Raw genomic sequence first — 23,427 nt, 5'->3', positions numbered from 1 at the left:
CTTTTTATAGCCGAAATACCTCCGTTTGTTCTTCACGTTTGGTAGAGAAATCCACCGGAAACTGCGGTCACGACAAAGCCGAAAAATATTCCAAATTAGATCCATAATATCGACAGAAACATGACAAACGTTTTTCATAATCAATCCTCAAGGTGTTTTTCAAATATCTATTCGATAATATATCAACCGGGTCAGTTGGTTTCTTAGTAGGAGCGAGAGAAACAATGGCTGCATTTGTCTATTACGCACATATCACTCTGAGAGCCACCAGCTGACCACTGACGCAATGTTGTCGCTCACGCTCATTTAAAAAAATAAAAACCTGAAGCTATGTCTTGTGACACTAGACACATTAGGGAAGCCATAGAAAAAAGAATCTGGTTGACATCCCTTTCACTGCTCAATAGGGACGCATAGGAATGCAGAAGTTTCTAAATAAGGCTTTCGCCTGCAATATCAGTTCTGTTATACTCACAGACAATATTTTTACAGTTTTGGAAACTTTAGAGTGTTTTCTATCCTAAGCTGTCAATTATATGCATATTCTATTATCTGGTCCTGGAAAATAGCCTGTTTAGTTTGGGAACGTTATTTTTCCAAAAATGAAAATAGTGCCCCCTAGTTTCAAGAGGTTTTAATTAAGCATTTAAGGTTAACTTTGTCATACAGTATCTACGCTTTGTTTATTGTGTAAAAAATTCTAAAATCAGTTTCAATACTCTCTCAAGGGATCATACCATCAACATTGTTTCCTGGTTTTCAGACATACTGACAAATTTTGCCCAAACCTGGCCTGTTTTCATGGTTGTCCAATAGAGAGAGACAAGTGTCTCCTAAATAAATCAGTGGAGTTTTTCTTGGTTGTTTGATGAAGGCTTTCATTTGTTCCGTATTGTGTCACCTGACCTCTGACCCCATGCATTACTGCTAGTCTAGTGTCTTTGATCCTCCTCGAGTTGGATTGCATCACCTGACTGACCCTGCTCAAACACAACTCCCAAACAAAACCTTGTAAACCTGATAAACTGACCCCTTCTGTTGTATGAATCACTGATGTAGGTAAATATTGACTGAAATGTGTTTAAAGGCCCAGGGCAAAAAATTTGATGGTTCTGTGTTTTACATACACAAAGTGTCCAAAACACGACATAGACTGACCAGGTGAATCCAGGTGAAAGCTATGACACCTTAGTGATGTCACTTGCTAAATCCACTTCAATCAGGGTAGATGAAGGGGAGGATTTTTAAGCCTTGAGACAATTGAGACATGGATTGTGTGTGTGCCATTCAAAGGGTGATTTGGCAAAACAAAATACTTAAGTGCCTTTGAACTGGGTATGGTAGTAGGTGCCAGACTCACCAGTCAGAGTATGTTAAGAACTGCAATGCTGCTGGGTTTTTCATGCTCAACAGTTTTCTGTGTGTTTCAAGAACGGTCCACCACCCAAAGGACATCCAGCCAACTTGACACAACTGTGGGATGCATTGAAGTCAACATGGGCAAGCATCGCTGTGGAACGCTTTTGATAACTTGTAGAGTCTGTGCCCCAACAAATTGAGGCTGTTCTGTGGGCAAAAGGGGTGTAACTCATTATTAGGAAGGTGTATATTGCCACACTATGAGGTTGGAATAACACTGTGCAGAGGTGGGACCAAGTCATTGTTTTACAAGTCACAAGTAAGTCTCAAGTCTTAGCACTCAAGTCCCAAGTCAAGACAGGAAAGTCAGAGTCAAGTCTCAAGTCAAGACCGTCAAGTATTGGATCAAGTTTCGAGTCCTAAACAAGTCATAATGTGCTCTTCACCAAATGTAATACTATTTCATATTTTTAACAAGAGTAATACTATATTACATTTACGCAAATCATGAATGCTTTTAAAAACATGTATTTATTACTTTCCAAATGAATGTTATATTTCCACTGAAATATATGGGTAGCCATGAGAAAGACACCCCCCCCCCCCCAATAGTGATCGACTATCAAGGATCACTATGGGGCGCAATCGGGCGATGTAGGCTTGTACACAATCGCCCAACCTTAACACACATACACTCTTTCTCTGTGTGGTTACAGTAGGCTAACGTATGTCAATGGTTTTTATGAACAGCAGTAACATCAGGCAGGATTTAGGCTACCAACTGCCTAGCCAGTTGTAGCTCAATCTTGGGTGCAATGATCACGTTCCCGTACTGACTGACTGTGTGGAGACTCATTGATTTAATGTTACGTTAGCCTACATGATACACCAGTAAAGTAATAAAATATATAGCTCATCTGTTTTTTGTTGATACAGCATCATTTTTATATCCGAAAATAATAATTTGGGGTATTGTCTTTCCAAGGGCTCCATATGGATTCACCCGCTGACGTTCCTCTGCACTGCCACGCACAACTTCTTCTCAGCTGGTACAATTTGATTGGCTGCTGTCCGATTCAAACTGTAATCCGTTAAATGAAGAGTCGATGCGCTGCACATTTTTTAAAATAGCATATTTTTTCATATTTGGCCTTGGGGAGGGTATCAAGTCATGTCACGAGTCATTGGAGTTAAAGTCAAAGTCGCGTTGCAAGTCATCATATTTGTGACTCGAGTCCAAGTCATGTGACTCGAGTCCACACCTCTGATACTGTGAAATTGTGAAAATTATGATAATGCCCTTTTAGTGTCAAAACTGTTTGAAAAGATCGTCTAAATAAGTTCATAGACCAATTCGAAAGAGAGTTCCAAATATCTTTGCCAATAAGAGCAAGTGTTCAGTTCACCTCCCCACTAAGACCACTCCCAGACAGTACTGACAGAATTCTTGCTTGAGACAGTACTCTTTGCTAAGAAGCAATTATCTTGTTTCTTTTCGACCATTTTAATTGAAACCATTAGAGTAAGGTCCCTAATTGTTAGCCAGAAATGATTTGATATTGAGATAAAAATGACTGCATTGGACCTTTAACCTGTATCTAATAATGTATACTATCTCCATTATGTACCAAATATCGCATTTTAGGATTCTGTTAAGTATCTTATTGATATTCAACACCTCTACTCTTTGATCATTGTATATATTGTTAGTAGGCAGTGCACTGGATTAAGAAACCGAAGGGTTAATTTCATCTAGTTCCATTTTAGGCTTTATTGAGTTAATTCAATTGTTTAAGCCTCCATTGATCACTCTGACACACCATAGCCAATAGGAAGCAGAATGAATCATCAATGGGATAGGCTATTGTCTGAATGGTAGATGGTACAGATAAAGACCTAAAGAGGAAGTCTCTACAAAGCTATTGGTTGTTATTTTTCACTCACCAACGTGACCTCCAATAACCTCTTAGAGTGGAAATGCCCTGAGGGCATTGTAATGTGTGTACACAGCTTATCATGAAGCTAGTTTCTGTTCTGTATCACTGAGTGGAGGGCCGGGCCTTGTCTTCAGAGGGGACAATCAGAGGGGTATAGGAATATAAAATGAGTAAGGACATGGTCTGTAAAACACTACAGGTACTTCCATTAGACAGAGCCATCCTTCACAATGGACTATACACTTTTCACAGCAGCCATTGTGTTTCTAACATCAGGTATGCCTATTGCTACAATTAACAAGCAGAACATAATGGGTTTTGAAGTGTGTTATTCAAATAGGTATAGCTATAGCTGTATTTCACAAGCAAGGTAATAAATAAAAGTAATACATAAAAAATAAAAAAATATTTAAACGTATTGTTTTTCTTTTCATGTATTGCTACGTCTTGTGTATATTAATACATTTCCTTCCTCCTTCCTCTGTCCCGTCCAGGTCTGTGTGTAGGTCAGAATGTGTTACCACCAGGACCATTGACTGGAGCCATAGGAGGGAGAGTGAAGTTCACCACAACCCTCAGTCCACCAGCCAAACATTTTGTCTCAGTGAGCTGGACCTTCAACAGGGTCAACATCATCACCTCCACTACGGCCAACATAACTAATGCTGACTACAAAGACCGGATCAGTCTGGACAGAACCACTGGCTCTCTGGAGCTGTGGAACCTGGGCCTGAGGGACCAAGGGGAATACAGAGTCAGCATCATACCAGACGGGGCTCTGGAGCTACAAGGATCTACCACTCTGGATGTCTATGGTGGGCCACAGTTCTATTCTTGGCAGTCGCATCACCATATCGTAGACTCACCAAGGCATTTTTTTCAGCAATGAATATGAAAGTTGTATACATTAAGACAGAGTATTCAAATGTACTGTACCTCTTACTCTCCCCATACTGTTAACTTCTTTACAGTGTTGCTATCTGCTGCCACCATCACCAGTCCCCCAGCCACCCTGATAGCTGGCATAAGCTCCACCAACCTGACTTGTGAGGCTGCTGGCAACATCAGCTCCATACAGTGGATCAAAGATGGCCTCCCTCTGTCTCCCAGCAACAATATCACCTTATCTGCAGACAACAGGACAGTCTATCTCAGTCCTGTTCAGGACATTGACAACGGAGAATATGAGTGTTTAGTCAGCAACCCTGTCAGCAACCGGACAGCATCCCACAACCTGACCGTCAACTGTGAGTACTGCTTCCTAGATCCTAATTCCAGGAGTGATTGTGATTGGCAACCTTGTGTCAATTACCAAGTCACTGGATGTTGCCGTTGAAAAAAACCAAACAAAGTCTTGACTTTGCTTTTCAATAGTGTATAGACCCACGGAATAAGTATTTTGTGGATTTAACATTGATCATTATTTTATTTGACCATGTTGCAGTTGGACCCCAAAACATTTCAATATATGGACCATCAGCAGCATCAACAGGATACAGGGTAACTCTGAGCTGTTCGGCTGACTCTATCCCTCCTGCTACATTCACCTGGATGTTCAACAGGACAGAGACAGGTGTTAACAACACCCTGTACGTCATAGAGAGGATGGAGGCGCTACACATTGGGAACTACACCTGCACTGCCACCAATAACATCACGGGACTGAAAGACTCTGTTGTCTACAAGCTGAGAGGTTAGTTACAGCTCGATGTTGCAGTTAGGATTCATGGAAAAAAGTGTATCCAAGATTAAGATCATATAAAGGCATCAAGTCATATAAATTAACAAAATAAGTGTATTGTGTAAAGTAACACAGCTAGAACTTTGTGACTTGTCATTTTACCTTTACTTTGTATTCTATAATCTAAGCCTGGATAATAAGTTACAAACCTGATATTTCATTCTCTCTAATTTGTGTAAATACAAAGTGTTTATTCGTTCCTTACACTCCTCTGGAATTTCACTGGAATTGCTGGATAAGGTTTATCCCTGAGATCACTGCACTGACCTGACGTTGCTTCATACCAGAGCAGGTGATATAACTTGTTCCCCTCTACAGGCTCCTCTGCTGCCCCCATTTGGTAATTTGCTTTGATGGTGACCAGTGTCATGGCAGCAGGACTGCTGAAACTGTAGATGTCTGAAAGGAGAGACAGGGACAAGAAGAGGCTGGTGAAGGGTGAGGATGAATGTGATGTATGCTGTCATAAATATGATGAGTATGTTTACATGTTTTAATATCTATTTGTTTATTATAAGATAAGTTTTACATTTATGCAATTGAATACAGAATTGTATGATATTATGTAAAATTATTTCATGAATTTATTGATAATGAAAAACAATTCTATAATAATAACATATTTGTTGTTGTTGATATAATAATGGCCATGATTTTTTGTTGGTTACTGTGTAAAACATGTTTCGTTGTAAATATTTCTGTAGATTTGTCAACCCCAGAGCCTTCTTGCTGATGAAGGACAATCTTGATATGGACTCTTCTGGGCTAGAGGATATTGTATAGAATCAAACCCGTCTGTAGTTTTAATATGTAGCGATGTACTTTAGCCTGTCAAACTGTAATATTATCTGGGCTTTATTAAAATATTATGTTTTATATATAAATAATTTTATATAAAACATAATATTTTAATAAAGCCCAGATAATACTGTGTGTTCAAACATAATATTTTATATATACATATATAATCAAAGTATATATAAATTAATCAAAGTAATCCATGGTACATGTCATGAAATATTCATGTACACTGAGCAAAATTATAAATGCAACATGTAACATGTTGGTCTCATGTTACATGAGCGGAAATAAAACATCCCAGGAATTTACCATATGCACGAAAAGCTTTTTTTCTCCCAAAAAATTGCATCCACCTGGCAGCTGTGGTATATCAAGAAGCTGATTAAACAGCATGATTATTACAAATCAAATCAAACTTTGTCACATGCGCCAAATACAACATGTACAACAGGTACAAAAACAACCTTTTCATGAAATGATTACTTACAAGCCCTTAAGACTTCTTATGACTTAGATCCCAATAACGGGATTGATATGACAACAGTCAGTGAAAGTACAGGGCGCCAAATTCAAAACAATGTCATAATTAAAATTCCTTAAACATAGAAGTATTTTACACCATTTTAAAGATAAACTTGTTGTTAATCCCACCACAGTGTGGCGGGCTTTACGACGAAAGCACACCAAACCATTCCAAACTCACAATGCGCGGGCAAGTCCAGGCGAAATTTCAGACAAAAAGTCATATTACAGTTCGTAGAAACATGTCAAACGAAGTATAGAATCAATCTTTAGGATGTTTTTATCATAAATCTTCAATAATGTTCCAACCGGAGAATTCCTTTGTCTGTATGCAATGGAACTCAAGCTAACTCTCACGTGATCAGCTCATGGCACTCTGCCAGACCTCTGACTCATTCCGCTCCCATTCCCACCTCCTTCACAGTAGAAGCATCAAACAAGGTTCTAAACACAGTTGACATCTAGTGGAAGCATTAGGAAGTGCAATATGACCCCATAGACACTGTGTATTCAATAGGCAATGACTTGAAAAACTACAAACCTCAGATTTCCCACTTCCTGGTTGGATTTCTTCTCAGGTTTTTGCCTGCCATATGAGTTCTGTTATACTCACAGACATCATTCAAACAGTTTTAGAAACTTCGGAGTGTTTCTATCAAATTCTACTAATAATATGCATATATTAGCAACTGGGCTTGAGAAGCAGGCAGTTTACTCTGGGCACCTTAAATAAACTAAAGTAAAAAATAACAAAAAGTAACACAATAAAATAACAATAACGAGGCTCTATACAGGGGGTACCGGTACAGAGTCAATGTGTGGGGATACAGGTTAGTCGAGATAATTTATACATGTAGGTAGGGGTAAAGTGACTATGCATAGATAATAAACAGCGAGTAGTGTAGGTGAAAATTCATGACCATGGTTGATTTTCCAGTCTCTAGACTGTTCTCCCAGAAGTATTGAGACAGAAAACATAGGTTTAATTAATAGACATGTGTAAGCAGAATAAAGGCTGAGCTCAGGTGATTGTACAGACTGGGTCAACATGGAGTTAATCACTAGACATGCAAAAAGAGAACGTAAGCAGAAAATGTATGCCTGTGCTGTTGTAGACCTGAGAGGAGTCATTACCTGGTCCTGTGACTAGCATTGAGACATGCAATTGCATTATGTATGTATGCCTGTGCTGTTGTAGGCCTGAGGGAAGTCATTGCCTGGTCCTGTGACTAGCTTTTAAGGCATGCGATTGTATATGTATGTCTGTGCCATTACAGGCTTGGGGAGAGCCATTGTGTAGTCCTATGAGTATCATTGGACAGACACCTGCATTTGTGTATGGATGCACCACCAATATAATTATCATAGGTACACCTCATAGACACCTGTCCACACACTCAATAAAACAGACTCTAACCTCTCCAAATGGCCAAGACCAGTGGGCTGTGTAAGGACATCAGGGATAAAATTGTAGACGTGCACCAGGCTGGGATGGGCTACAGGACAATAGGCAAGCAGCTTGGTGAGAAGGCAACAACTGTTGGCGCAATTATTAGAAAATGGAAGAAGTTCAAGATGACGGTCAATCACCCTCGGTCTGGGGCTCCATGCAAGATCTCACCTCGTGGGGCATCAATGATCATGAGGAAGGTGAGGGATCAGCCCAGAACTACACGGCAAGTCCTGGTCATTGACCTGAAGAGAGCTGGGACCACAGTTTCAAAGAACACCAGTAGTAACACACTACGCCGTCATGGATTAAAATCCTGCAGCGCACGCAAGGTCCCCCTGCTCAAGCCAGCGCATGTCCAGGCCCATCTGAAGTTTGCCAATGACCATCTGGATGATGCAGAGGAGGAATGGGAGAAGGTCATGTGGTCTGATGAGACAAAAATAGAGCTTTTTGGTCTAAACTCCACTCGCCGAGGAAGAAGAAGGATGAGTACAACCACTAGAACACCATCCCAACTGTGAAGCATGGAGGTGGAAACATCATTCTTTGGGGATGCTTTTCTGCAAAGGGGACAGGACGACTGCACCGTATTGAGGGGAGGATGGATGGGGCCATATATCGCGAGATCTTGGCCAACAACCTCCTTCCCTCAGTAAGAGCATTGCAGATGGGTCATGGCTGGGTCTTCCAGCATGACAACGGCCCGAAACACACAGCCAGGGCAACTAAGGAGTGGCTCCGTAAGAAGCATCTCAAGGTCCTGGAGTGGCCTAGCCAGTCTCCAGACCTGAACCCAATAGAAAATCTTTGGAAGGAGCAGAACGTTCGTATTGCCCAGCGACAGCCCCGAAACCTGAAGGATCTGGAGAAGGTCTATATGGAGGAGTGAGCCAAAATCCCTGCTGCAGTGTGTGCAAACCTGGTCAAGAACTATAGGAAACGTGTGGTCTCTGTAATTGCAAACAAAGGTTTCTGTACCAAATATTAAGTTCTGCTTTTCTGATGTATCAAATACTTTTGTCATGCAATAAAATGCAAATTAATTACTTAAAAATTGTACAATGTGATTTTTTGGATTTTTGTTTTAGATTCCGTCTCTCAATGTTGAAGTGTACCTATGATAAAAATGTACAGTCCTCTACATGCTTTGTAAGTGGGAAAACCTGCAAAATCGGCAGTGTATCAAATACTGTTCTCCCCACTGTATGTACATTACAAAATGTACATACAGGGGTTGGCAACAGGCTGATTGGTCGGCTATTTCAGCCAGTAAAGGGGGTTTTAATATTCTTGGGTAGCGGAATGACTTTAGCTTCCCTCCAGGCCCGAGGGCACACACTGAGGGCAAATATTGAGGATTTGGCAAATAGGAGTGGCAGTATCCTCCCCTATTGTTCTCAGTAATTTTCCATCTAGATTGTCAGATCCTGGTGGCTTGTCATTGTTAATAGACAACAATAATTTGTTCACCTCTTCCACACTGACTTTACAGAATTCAAAAGTACAATTCCTGTCCTTCATAATTTGGTCACATATACTTTAAAAAAAAATTAAATCCAGAGGGATTTAACAGTTTTTTTCAGTCATTTTCTTAATGGGCCCGTGCTTATTAGTAACTGGAATAAGCCATTTCATAAATGTGTCAAGTGCAGCGTCTGGTTGCTCCTCATTACACACCACAGACCAGCAAATATTCTTCACATCCTCAACATATGAATCACTACAAACGTCTTGTATGACATCTTATGCACTATATTACACCCAGCCTTTGGAACGTTGGTTTTCCTAGATATGGCTATTATATTGTGATCACGATATCCTATGGATGTGGATACTGCTTTTAAGCACATTTCTGCAGCATTAGTAAAGATGTGATAATTTCATTCCCGTGCTGTTTGTAACTACCCTGGTATTTTGACTGACAACCTGAACCAGGTTGCAGGCATTGTTTACTGTCACGGCTGATGAAAGGAGAGGTATAGTGTGGTGAGCGTACATACTTCTTTATTATAAGATGTCACCAACAAAACAATAAACATCAAACGAAAACGTGAAGCCAACGTAGTGCTCACAGGCAACTATACATGGAAAACTACCCACAAATAAAAGGTGGGAAAAAGGCTACCTAAGTATGGTTCTCAATCAGAGACAACAATGGACAGCTGCCTCTGATTGAGGACCACACCTGGCCAAACACAGAAATACAAATCATAGAAAAAGGGACATAGAATGCCCACCCAAATCACACCCTGACCAAACCAAAGTAGAGACATATAAAGCTCTCTACGGTCAGCAGAAAGCCCCCCCCCCCCCCCCCCCCCCAAAGGTGTGGACTCCGGACGCAAAACCTGAACCTATAGGGGAGCGTCTGGGTGGGCATTTCTCCGCGGTGGCGGCTCTGGTGCGGGACGTAGACCCCGCTCCACCTCTGGCTTGGCCCACTTGGGTGGCGCCTCTAGGGCGGGGACCCTCGCTGCCGACCCCGGACTGGGGACCCTCATAGGGGACCTCGGACTGGGGACCCTCGTTGTGGGGGCCTGACTGGGCACCCTTGTAGCGGGCCCCGGACTGGCGATCCTTGTTGGGAGCTCCGGACTGAAGGGCGCCTCTGAAAGCTCTGGACTGAAGGGCGCCTCTGGCTGGATGCCCACTTCCACCCGGCAAATGCGGGATGCTGGCACCGAGCACACCAGCCTGTGAATGCTGAAGGGCGCCTCTGAAAGCTCCGGACTGGAGGGTGACGCTGGAGGCTCCGGACTGAAGGGCGCCTCTGAAAGCTCCGGACTGGAGGGCGACGCTGGAGGCTCCAGACTGGAGGGCGACGCTGAAGGGCCCGGATTGGAGGCCGTCTCTGGAGGCTCCAGGCTGGAGGCCGTCTCTGGAGGCTCCGGGCTGGGGAGACACACAGGAGACCTGCCTCTAGGAGCAGGCACAGGACTCACCAGGCTGGGGAGACATACCGGAGGCCTCTTCCTTGGCCGAGGCACCGGATACACTGGGCCGTGGAGGCGCACTGGCGGCCTCGAGTGCAGAGCTGGCACCACCCGTTCTGGCTGGATGCCCACTTCCACCCGGCAAATGCGGGATGCTGGCACCGAGCACACCAGCCTGTGAATGCTCGGCCGAAACACAGTGCGCATCACCCCATTGCCCGGGGCCTGACCAGTCACATGCTCGCCACGGTAAGCACTGGGAGTGGGCTCAGGTCTCCAACCTGACTCCGCCACACTCCCCATGTGCCCCTCCCAAAAAAAATGTGGGGGCTGCCTATCGGGCTTCCTTGCCAGCCGTGTTCCCTCATAACGCTGGTTCCCTTTTCCTGCTGCCTCTTCTCTCCTGCCTGCCTCCACCTGTTCCCATGGGAGGTGATCCTTTCCAGCCAGGATCTCCTCCCATGTGTAGGATCCCTTGCCTTCCAGGATGTCCTCCCATGTACAGTTCTCTCTTCCACGCCGCTTGGTCCTTTGGTGGTGGGTAGTTCTGTCATGGCTGATGAAAGGAGAGGACCAAAGTGCAACGTGGTGAGCGTACATACTTCTTTATTATAAGATGTCGCCAAAAAAACAATAAACATCAAACGAAAACGTGAAGCCAACATAGTGCTCACAAGTATGGTTCTCAATCAGAGACAACGACAGCTCGCCAAACCCGGCCAAACACACAGAAATACAAATCATAGAAAAAGGGACATAGAATGCCCACCCAAATCACACCCTGACCAAACCAAAATAGAGACATATAAAGCTCTCTACGGTCAGGGAGTGACATTTAATGTTTGGATTTTTTTCTTGAGTGGGTAGCTTGATGAGAGCCAGTCAATATTTAAATTACCCAGAAAATATACTTCTCTGTTGATATCGCATACATTATCAAGCATTTCACACATATTATCCAGAGACTGACTGTTAGCACTTGGTGGTCTATAGCAGCTTCCCACAATAATGGGCTTTAGGTGAGGCAGATGAATGTAGCATTATTTCTAAAATCAGTATTTAACATTAGATTTACATGAATGTGGTTCTTTATATAGACCGCAACACCAGCCCCGTTGGCATTTTAGTATTTTCGGTAAATGTTATAACTGTGTATTGCTACCACTGTATCATCAAAGGTAGTCAGAATATGAACGTAATCTGTTACAAGCAAGTTATTGACTTCATGGACCTTGTTTCTCACGCTGCAAATGTTAATATGTGTTATTTTTAGCACTTTTCTGCATTGCTCGATTGTTTTTAATGCTTTACCGGGAGCCTATCAGAAGTAGACTTGATAGTGCAGGGTGAGCTGCACAAAGTGGTCTTCCTACTAGGGCACACGGCCTCAGTGCTAATAGTGTAACTCTGGTTCATAGGCTCATGATTACTGCATCTAATAGCTAATTAACAAAGGTATTCAGGGTAATTAGGGGGACATACATTAAGTTACTTAGATTGTGTCCCTAGGATAACGTACATTTGATGCAGCATTACGATGACTCATTGTCACAATGGTAGGGATTAACTGAGCTGGTCTTGGGTCATTGATAAGTCATTGTTTCAATGCAGCCTTGAAATGCGAGGACAGAGTCCAGGAGCCAAGATGATTTGGATGGACTCCTGTAGAGCATCTTCTGTTTCCAGAAGGTGTCAACGTTATCTATAAAAGTGACTCCAGCAGACAACAATAATAATTTAGCCAGATGTGTAATGCCAGCAGCCTGCGGAATCTATCACACCCCTGGCCCAACGATTGGACGTTTTTTGGAGTCTTTTAATGCTAAAATCAGTTTTTTAAAATACAGATGTTCTGAGCTAGCCCTCCTGATGTCATTTGACCTCACATAGACTATGACAGTGTCAGCTCCCGGCATCTGTCGTAAAACAGTCGGAAGCAGTCTTGTGATGTCCTCTACTCGTGCTTCTGGCCATACAGGTCTCAAGTTAAGGGAGCCTGCAATTGGTATATTGTCTGCAGTAATGTCCACCAGAGTTGTTGCCAGAGAATCTAATGTGCATTTCTCTACCATAAGCTGCTTTAGAGAATGTTTTAGAATTTGGCAGTACGTCCAACAGGCCTCACAACCGCAGATCACGTGTTACCATGCCAGCCCAGGACGAAACTGTCAGAAACTGTTTCAGGGAAGCTCATCTGCATGCTCGTTGTCCTCAAAAGGGTTTGACCTGACTGCAGTTTGGCATTGTAACCGGCTTCAGTGGGCATATACTCAACTTAGATGGCCACTGGCACGTTGTAGCAGTGTGCTCTCCCAAATGAATCCCGGTTTAACTGTTCTGAGCAGATGGCAAACAGCGTGTATGGCGTTGTGTGGAGGAGCGGTTTGCTGATGTTAACGTTGTTAACAGAGTGCCCCATGGTGGCAGTGGGGTTATGGTATGGGCAGAAATAAGTTAGACAACAAACACAATTGCATTTTATCGATCGTAATTTGAATGCATAGAGAGATTGTGACGAGACCCTGAGGCCTATTGTCGTGTCCTTCCTCCACCGCCATCCTCTCATATTTCAGCATGATAATGCACACCCCATGTCGCAAGGATCTATACACAATTCCCGGAAGCTGAAAATGTCCCAATTCTTCCATGACCTGCAAACTCACCAGACATGTCACCCATTGTGCATGTTTGGGATGCTCTGGATCGACGTGTATGACAACGTGTTCCAGTTCCCATCAATATCCAGCATATTCGCACAGCCATTGAAGAGGAGTGGGAAAACATTCCACAGTAAACAGCCTGATCAACTCTTTGCAAAGGAGATGTGTCACGCTGCATGCGGCAAATGGTGGTCACACCAGATACTGACTGGTTTTCTGATCTACGCCCCTACAATTTTTAAAGGTTTCTGTGACCAACAGATTCATATCGTTATTCCCAAGCACGTTAAATCCATAGATTACAGCCTAATTTATTTATTTCAATTGACTGATTTCCTTATATGAACTATAACTCAGTAAAATCTTTGTTTGTTGCATGTTGCGTTAATATTTTTGTTCAGTGTATTTATAATAAAGGGAAATGTTACCAGAAACATAACATTGTCTAACAAATGTGAGTAATTGCCTAATTCAGGGTGTGGCTGTCCAGGTAAAGACTGAATAAAGTTATAAGATCCACAACTTGCTTGTAGTTCAAGTTCATGTTTGAGTTGACGACTAAACTAAAGCTTGTTTATTGGATTCATTAAAAGCTGTCGTTTTGGTCCTCATCCTTGTCTCTTTGAGTGTTTGTGTCCTAACTTCATTCCGGATCTTGGTCCACAGCAAGGCCCAATCCTGAATGGTGGATCACATTAATGAATGACGATGTTAGGAAAAGGTGTGTGTTTATCTGCCATGCAGATCATTATCCAGTTTACCGAATTCCTGTCCTTCATGTACAGTAAACCATAAATATCTGTATCACAATAACATTACAGGGCCATTACCTGAACGGACACAAAGGTCACTGCAATGTGGCTTACAGTAAATGGGGAACTTCCTTGTCACCTGGCTGACAGCTCTTAAAGATAGTACCTCAGCCTATTCTATAGCATCATACTGTGAGTGTACTAGAAGCACTTTCTAAATCTGGAACAGAACAAAGTATTCCAACAACAATGGAAACTGCAGTAGCCATCTCTCTCACTCTGTTCATACTCACAGGTAAAGCAGATATCTTCTTTGTCTCTTTAAACCGCTTGTTGTTACCTAGGCCATGCTTTACAGATATTTGAGTTGTACATTTACATTGTAGTTACAATGTAATTGCACGTAGCCCTAACTGCACAATAACTACACTCGTTGCTAATTTCACACAGCTACAGTTTCTTTTAATTAAAATTGAATTATTGTACTATAGATGACTGTACAGTAGAGTACAGTAATTACACTGATTACCAAAGTAGGGGAGAAAACTGTCAGAGATCATGCCTTATTCAGTTTATTGATTCATGTATTTGTCAGATACCACGTGAAATTAGTAAAATGTTGATTCCACATCCTATTCTCCTGTGTTTGAACTACAAATGTTGGCTACACCCCTTTTTGTGCAAGACAGTCTGTCTGTGTTGTGTGTACGTATAGCTAGCTATGTCTGACTATTAGTGCTGTGTGATTGTTACTGGGCCTGTTCTCTGAGTCAGTCATTTAGAATGGTCCTGAATGATGGAATGTTTTAGTGTACAGTGTGTACCACCATGTACAGCATGTTGTCTGAGCCCAGGCTCTCTGCCATCCTGTATTCCCTCCAGGTCTCTGTGCTGGTCAGGGTCTGTTTCCACAAGGTTCTGTGAATGGAGCAGAAGGAGGGACAGCGATGTTCATCACAAATCTAATCCCACCAGCCCAGCCGTTCATAATAATATCCTGGACTGTTGGTGGAGCCAACATTATAACCTCTACCAGTGATGACTCTATAGGGCCTGGATACGGAGACAGGATCACTCTGAACAAAACTACTGGATCTCTGGAGCTCAGGAATCTGACCCTGGCTGACAGTGGAGGATACAGAGTGGCTATAACAACAGCTACAGCAGAAACAATCAATGGATCAACTGAACTGGTTGTGTATGGTAAGTCCAAGTGCCGTGACAAAGAGAGTTAAAGCTCAAATCCTTAAATGAAAAAATAACAAAGTGGTTGTCCCACTTCAGTTTTGGTAAAAAGCTGAGATATGGGCCTGGTGAAATGAAACAATTCTCCAATTCATAGACAGAGCTATGGATATCAACATGATAGTTTTAACCATCTTTTGAGGCTATACAGTGTTTGTTTACATTTATATTATTTACAAACATTGGATATGATGGTTGAACTAAGATTAGGAGGCACATATGTCAATTCAACCTCTATTCCACGTCAATTCAACGTAATTTCAGGTGTAAACAACATTAATTCAACCAGCGTGTGCCCAGTGGGAAGTCACATTCAATAATCAATGGGTATATGTCATCAATTTAGAAGTGGAAAAATATGTGGCAATAAGGATTAAGAGTTTAGTAAACAATGGGGAAAGTTTGAAATGGATATCACTTGACCTTATCCTCATCATCATCATCATCATCATCAAAACCATACAAATCATCATCATCTTGGTGTCTTCGATATTCCTCAGTCTTTGGCTATGTCCTCTTGTTTTACAGAGAATATATCTGATGCCAACATCAAAGGACCACCAAACCATCTGTTTGCAGATTGGAGCTCCGCCAACTTAACCTGTGAGGCTGCTGGTAACATCACTACTATACAATGGACGAAGGAAGGTCAGCCTCTGTCTGCCGGTGGCAATATATTATTCTCAGAGGAAAACAGGAAAGTATCCATCAGTCCTGTGAAGAGACACGACAGCGGAGAATATGTGTGTAAACTCACCAACCCTGCCAGCTCTGCTACTGCCTCCTATAGAATGATAGTGAACTGTGAGTAAAGGTGTATAACTCATCTAATAATCTATGGGTCGGATTCTCAGACACAAATTAAGCCTAGTCCTGAACTAACAAGCATGCTTCCAAGTATTTTAAATCCAGGACTAGGCTTAATGCTGCAATATTTGAATTATTGGGCGACTCGACCAAATTCACATAGAAGTGTGAGTTATAGATCTGTCATTCATTGAAAGCAAGTCTAAAAAGCAATACACCTGTTCTATGTGCGCTATTTCTATGTTTCCACATCTTAAATTTAATTTTACTTTCGGCTTTGCACACCAGCTTAAAACAGCTGAAAATACAATATTCTGGGTTATGGAAAATATGTATAAAAGTAATTTAGATGGTTCAATGATTCTCGTCTCAGTACTTGCTTGTTTTGTCACATAAACTGAAATTAGGCAAACTCCTTGAATTTTAGCAACCAGGAAATGGTGGACCGATTTCTGCATAGTGCACCTTTAATCTGTGTCTGGGAAACCTGCCCTATGAGATATTACACTCATAATGCCCAGTTCTTAGAGCCCACTTTATTTCTGTTCAGGTCATGTGGTCAGGAAAAATTCCTGGCCCTCATCATACAGCTGCAGGATCTTAATTTGATTACCCTGTTGCATGATAACTTTCCTGCATTTCCTGCACTTTCACGTATTGAGGTTTTAAAAGACTTCTGAAGTTTGTAATTTTCATTTTGAAATTATGTAGCAACCCCTACAAAGATGTCCATTAATTATAAAACAATAATAATTCATAATTTTTCTGCTGTAGCATACTGGCTCAAATTAAGATACGACATCTGTGCATGTTGTATTTACTACAGTCTGAGGGTCTTCTGCTCTTGGGCTTACAGATGGACCAGAGTCCATGACCATCCTGGGCCGACACATCGCTGAGGTGGAGTCATTCACCCTTATTTACTGCTCTGTTCAGTCTGTACCGCCTGCTACGTTCACCTGGTTGTTCAATGGCCAGCAGACAGGTGTACATGAAGCTGGATACATCATAAGGAGCGTCAGCTACAACAACAGCGGGGACTACAGATGTGATGCTAGGAATGATCTCACCGGAAATGTTATCAGTGTGGACCATAGTCTGTCAGTGAAAGGTACTGGTCTCTGATACATTCACCATTAGATGTAGACCATCAAAGCTAACTAATGGCAAAAACGATCAACATCCAATCAGCATCAGTTCTATAGGTTGTGTTTTGTTTATTGATTGAGTTAATGTGTTGGTGCAATGCAGATAAAACCCCTCCACCCCTAAGCCCAGAGGTAGCAGCAGGTATAGCAGTCGCTGTGATGTTGGTAGTGGTTGCTGTAGCTCTTGGTCTCTATTTCAGCATAACTCATCATCGGTGAGTCTATGAAACCAATGTGATTGGTTACGCCAATAAGTCATTTTTCGTCTGGTTGTAACAAAAACTGGAAAAAACTGGAAACCAATACATTTCAAAAAGACAATTGAGGTTTTGTGTATAAATATTTTGCAGACCATTTTGGAAGTAAATGTAAATGCTTTCTGTATGTTGTTTAGGAACAAGAAAGGAAACAATTAAGAGAAAGGTAAGAGAAAAACATGATCATTTTAGTCTAGTACACTTTTTTCAATTACTGTATGGTAATATCATTCATACAAGTATTGAGATGAGAGTGGAGAGCCTTTCTGTGCTGAAGCTGATGACCACAGTTGTCCTTTATCATCTTTGATGTCCATCAGATACAGACGCACTGAGCAGATCGTCCCAGACAGAGGATATGTCCATGTCCAGCACTGACAAAGGACGTGAGGGGCACGAACTGACTACCCAAATCCAGGACAGAACCCATGATCGCAAACAACCACAACCAGGCACCAGCCATACTATAGCCACCAGCCATTCACCAGGAACTAAAGGTCAGAGAGAGGTTTGCGTATAGAGTGTAGCAAATATTTGCGAGCTGACAACAATCTGTCTCGTTATCAACTTCATCAGCTGCTATTTTGTTTTTCTCTCTCTCCACCCACCACATGCCCACACAGCTTCTGCAGGTGTACACGAGTATGAGTGCATAGCAATTAAGAAAACTGGAGCTCCAACACCACCTTCAAGAGTGAGTTTCCACCACGAAGTTAAATTAAACACTTATGATATTGTATACCTATGGTTCCCACCATGTCCTGTAAGAGTTAGTTACAGCGATAGCAGCATTGTGACAGACTGTGGGTCTGTTAATATACTGCAGAGACTGAGTCCTTTACTGTTCTCTGTTAGGGAAAGCTTCCTACCAGACAAACCAACACTGACACTGTAAGTAGTACTGCACCTCTGGCACCTTGCTGGCACCTTACTGCATTGAAGCATTTTGTTATAGCTGTAATGAAAAGGAGCACTCTCCAATACAATCTTTGATGTACCACATCATCCCTAAATAACCTACCTAGGTATAGGTATAGATGATTTACACAAACGTACTCAGTGTGTCTCGTTCTGTCTTTACTAACCCGGGAAATCCAGGACTCCACCATGTACAGTAAAAGTATAAATTGGTAAGTGAACTGTTTATTGGATCCTCGTTATGATATTACCTTGGATTATACTTGTTTTATAGCTTTATAGTTGCCTAGTTGTCTCAATCTCTCTCTCTCTCTCTCGCTCTCCCTGACTCAGAGAGCAGCTGATCTCAACTACATATCTTCAGTTGGCTCTGGACTTCACCCATGAGGTTTTACACCTTAATCAAGTAAACATGGACACAACAAACGACTGGATGACCAGCCAAGAAGACTAGACACTACTGTACTCCACCTCTGATGAGACACTGGTCTTTGTCTAATTGCTCAATGTAATATAGACCAGGTAACAGTACACTGAGACACAAGGACAAATTGTATCCCCTTAAATTACACACACCAGTTGAAGTCCTACTCATTTGAATTGACTTTCCCTGGTCAAACTGCCATCCCTCAGACCATAATGACCTGTGTTACATTAAATACCATTCAGGGGAGTTTACACTGAACCACATTACACATGTAACAGATGTAACATCAGGTTTTTTCCTCTGAAAGGAGGACGTTTGAGTGCTCCTGCTATGCTTGCTAGTGCACTATATAGGATGCAGAAGATTCACTGAAATTCCAATAAAATAATGGAATTAATGTTTTATTCATCTCATGCACTGAACGATGCAACATGTATGGATTTTGTTAATGACTCTGGAATTGGGTGTAATACAAATAATCTTGACCCTCACACTTTATTTACAATAATATTATACACATATTATACACATCTCATGCACTGTGAGTGTTAAATGAGTAGAGTTGGAGTGGATGAAAATATCACAAACGAGTACATCAACAACTTTGTATTTATCATAGGTCTCTGTTCACTATAGGTTCTTGTAAATATTTCTTATTTTGTCTCACAGGATTAACTGAACAATAAAGAAATGAATCCCAATGTGAAATATCTTGGAACATACAATCTCTGTGTTGCTTTTCATTCATATAGCTAGTTTTTTGAGTAGAAAGAGAGATGAAGGCAGCAAAAGTTCTCTTTGATATCGGCAGCACTGATCGGTCAAAAAAATCTGTAGGGATGCAAAGAGAATCTAATTATTCCTAGTTTATGTTTCTCTCTCTGTCTCTCTTTCTGTCTGTCTCTCAATAATCTCTGTTTCTCTATCTCTCACTCTCTCCCCCTTCTCTGCATCTCCAGTAGTTTTGACAGCCCAGGTCAGTGTTGACCAACAGATGATGGCGTACTTGGCTAATTATGTCACACTACTTAGTCAGTTGCTCCAGGACAATCTCACTCAGGTTATGTGGCGGTAAGAGCAAACAGATAGAAAAGAGTTTGGCATAGCTCACTTTAGCCCTACCTTTGGGAAACACGTGATGATTTGCGCCTAAAAGGGAGAGTGGAGTTCTCTGGTGCTTCCACAGAAAATAATCCTCCACAGAGGATTCCTCCTTCACTATAACATATGTGGAGATGACTGATGCTGGGAACTACACCTGTATCCTGACAGCCTCCCCGCCAGTTCATTTGAGGGAAGCACCATCCTCACTGTACTTGGTTTGGAGCTAGGTCAGGTGGTGCATGCTGGGCAGGGGCATCCTGGACACAGACACCCCGAACAGGACCCAGGGCGGTGGCTGGGTCAGGTGAATCTGTACTCTCAGTAGCTAGTGACAGTGGTATGGCTTGGTCCCCTGATGGGCCCAGGTCAGGGCTGGACCGGTCATTGGAGGTAGCAGCAGGTGGGTTCAGTGCAGCTGGAGGGTCCCCTAGTGTAGCTCACCGGGTAACTTTGGCTGGTGATGATCTGGTGGCAGATAGGAATAGGGTCCAGTCAGCAACTTAGGCTCACTACCGTGTGGCAATGCTGCTGGAATCGCATTGGCCACCTGAGCCGGGGGAGAGGGTTCCCCCATACAAAACAGTAGTGGAAGGGAGATCGGGTATGACATCTGGTGTGGGCTCAGTCTCCGTAGCAGGCAACTCCTGAGGATCAGCAGGAGCCGAGGACATGACTTGTCCCTGCCCGTCTCAGTCGCAGCTGTGCCCGACAACGGTCCCGGGTCTGGATAGGCAATGACCAGTGGTGTAAAGTATTTAAGTACAAATACTTTAAAGCACTACTTAAGTAGTTTTTTGGAGTATCTGTACTTTACTTTACTACTTATATCTTTGACAACTTTTGCTTTTACTCCAAAATGGTGTACTTTTTACTCCATACATTTGTCCTGACACCAAACGTACTTGTTACATTTTGAATGCTTAGCAGGACAGGAAAATGGTCCAATACAGACACTTTTCAAGAAAACACCCCTAGTCATCCCTACTGCCTCTGACCTGGCACTCACTAAACACAAATGCTTTGTTTGTAAATTATGTTTGAGTATTGGAGTGTGCCCCTGGTTACCTGTAAACTTAAATAACAACAAATCGCGCCGTCTGGTTCTTAATATAAGGAATGTGAAATTATGTACTTTTACTTTTGATACTTAGGCTGACATATTTGAATTACTGTTTAGCGGATGGCCAGCCTCACTTTTCTCCACACCCCGGAAAAAAAAAAATATCAGATGTGTTATTTTTCGGCCAATATATGCCGCTCTTTGTTTATAATGCATTGTTCGCTCTGCCTTGAGGCTTTCCCAAGTTGATGCCCAAGAGACCAAACAGCTTCAGATCGGAAGCTTGGACAGTGAAACACACACGCTGCCACCTGCAGGCGACATGCAGAGGTTTCATTTCTCTCTCATGCCATCATGGCTGAAGCCAGTGCATATTCCTGCTATTTATGTGTCCAGGTTAAACGTGGGACGTCCCTCATTATAAACAAACAGTGGGTTAAATTCATGGTTATTGCATCATGTTCAGATCTATCAATTAATAGATATGAGGATTCTGTGTCATGCACTATAGCCCGTTACCATATTTGTGATTGAATATTATCTGCTGTTGGCTTGTGTGAATGTATGTGTTATGCAACATAGCTGACTTGAGACATTGTTAACAGTTTCAGGGCCATGGGCCTTTCTCATGATGGAAAAATACAGAATAACATGAAGACAGGAACTGTGCAATGAGTTGGGGGAGGCACATTCAGAACGTAGTGTTGCGAGAACAAACTGTATTTTATTAGATATCAGGAGCCAGGTGCCTGATAACTGCATATTCTACACAGCTACAACAACTGACCGCTGAAGCGATTAGGGGGCTGGGACCAACAATCAACGATAGGCTGGGTGAGTCTAAACCACGCCCAGTCTCTACTGGGCGTGGTTTATCACATTGTACGCCAGTGGCACACACACAGTCTCTACCCAGTATAGTATATTTATAATATCTTTGTCAAGAACAAGTCAGTTCTCTGGTTTGCCCTGCGAGGTGGGACAGAGAGCCCGTATATACGAAAATTGCATTTACCACTTATTGCTTAGCTAATAAAAAATACATAGTATACAATCGGTGACTCAATGTCATATTTATCCTGATACCAGATTCGAATTAACGCAACTCTAACATAGACGAAACAACAATGTAATGTAACCAATTGACTGGCCAGAGATCAGGGCATTCATCAGCAAAGATGCAGTGCGGATAGTATTTTGGACAACCAAATTGAAGTGAAAATGATTGATGAAATAGAAGTGTCAGCTGTATGGTGAATTGCAATTCATAACTTACATTTTACCGGTACTACCAGTAGTAGTAGGCTAACGGATAACACCATGACAGAATGCGTTTGAAATTATACGCCGCCGAGAAAAGCTAGCATGTCCAGGAAAGTACATCGCCAGTGGCACACACACACACACACACTTCGCGCAGATCACCAGGTGGGGGCTTTTCATGGAAGCCAGACGAGACAATCGGAGGATGATGCGGTGATGAAAGTTACTGGGCTGGAATTTAGTTACTCTTGCTCTATATAAATTGATGCTTCAAATTGTGCATGTTATAAACACATTTTATTTTTATTTTGATGATGATAGGTTATACTCTATGGCTGGATTTATAATTTTTTTCCAATGCAACATTAATTTGTCAGACCTAACTAGGTTGACCCTCTTTCTACAATACCTAGTCTATGAGAGGCCTAATCATATTTGTATGAATATTTTGTTAATGCCTAGGCTATAGAGATCCATTCAGGTAATGAACTCATTATTATGCATCAACATTTTAATTTGAATCCAATTATTTATTTTCAATCATTCTTGAATTTGTTAGGATATAAAATTAAGTAGATTCATGAACTGATAAAACATTCATACATTACGTTTTTTTTCAATAATTTTTTAATATGATAGGATGTATAATAGAATGTAATATTCTATGAGAATAATGTTCATTGATATTAATTTGTGTATTAAAAATAATAATCTGTCTGAAATTGAATATTTCTCCTATTGTTCATGTCCATATAGCCTAGGACAATGTGGTAAAGTATTGTTATTCCTTATCCACTTAATGTAGAGTGGGGAGAACTAGTATTTGATACACTGTCGATTTTGCAGGTTTTCCTACTGACAAAGCATGTAGAGGTCTGTAATTTTTTTATCATAGGTACACATCAACTGTGAGAGACGGAATCTAAAACAAAAATCCAGAAAATGACATTGTATGATTTTTAAGTAATTCATTTGCATTTTATTGCATGACATAAGTATTTGATCACCTACCAACCAGTAAGAATTCCGGCTCTCACAGA

General features: G+C 41.8%; 2 protein-coding genes across 3 annotated transcripts; both read left to right on the top strand.

Moving 5' to 3' along the window:
• The first annotated feature begins 3,427 nt into the window (after window positions 1-3,427).
• Window positions 3,428-6,423, top strand: LOC109901528 (carcinoembryonic antigen-related cell adhesion molecule 20-like). 2 transcript variants are annotated; one of them, XR_002256750.2, is made up of 6 exons: window positions 3,428-3,572; window positions 3,791-4,111; window positions 4,268-4,543; window positions 4,741-4,989; window positions 5,356-5,475; window positions 5,742-6,423. XR_002256750.2 is itself a non-coding variant. In XM_020497526.2 (5 exons), exons 1-5 carry the CDS (start codon window positions 3,527-3,529, stop codon window positions 5,379-5,381), a joined length of 918 nt encoding a protein of 305 aa, XP_020353115.1. In that variant the 5' UTR covers window positions 3,428-3,526; the 3' UTR covers window positions 5,382-5,571. The 2 variants fall into 2 exon arrangements, 1 of the variants encoding a protein (XP_020353115.1); XM_020497526.2 differs by lacking the exon at window positions 5,742-6,423 and having other exon boundaries at window positions 5,356-5,571.
• A 7,835-nt stretch (window positions 6,424-14,258) lies between these two features.
• Window positions 14,259-19,685, top strand: LOC109900678 (carcinoembryonic antigen-related cell adhesion molecule 1-like). Its single transcript, XM_031786471.1, has 11 exons — window positions 14,259-14,453; window positions 15,041-15,361; window positions 15,932-16,207; window positions 17,067-17,321; window positions 17,462-17,573; window positions 17,753-17,781; window positions 17,936-18,112; window positions 18,239-18,309; window positions 18,471-18,506; window positions 18,714-18,745; window positions 18,867-19,685. Exons 1-6 carry the CDS (start codon window positions 14,408-14,410, stop codon window positions 17,772-17,774), a joined length of 1,032 nt encoding a protein of 343 aa, XP_031642331.1. The 5' UTR covers window positions 14,259-14,407; the 3' UTR covers window positions 17,775-17,781; window positions 17,936-18,112; window positions 18,239-18,309; window positions 18,471-18,506; window positions 18,714-18,745; window positions 18,867-19,685.
• Window positions 19,686-23,427: the final 3,742 nt, after the last annotated feature.

This window comes from Oncorhynchus kisutch, linkage group LG2 (assembly GCF_002021735.2).
Source record: "Oncorhynchus kisutch isolate 150728-3 linkage group LG2, Okis_V2, whole genome shotgun sequence".
In the NCBI taxonomy this organism is placed as follows: Eukaryota; Metazoa; Chordata; class Actinopteri; order Salmoniformes; family Salmonidae; genus Oncorhynchus; species Oncorhynchus kisutch.
Note: the sequence above shows the minus strand (reverse complement) of the source record. Positions and strands in the feature narration are given on the sequence as shown.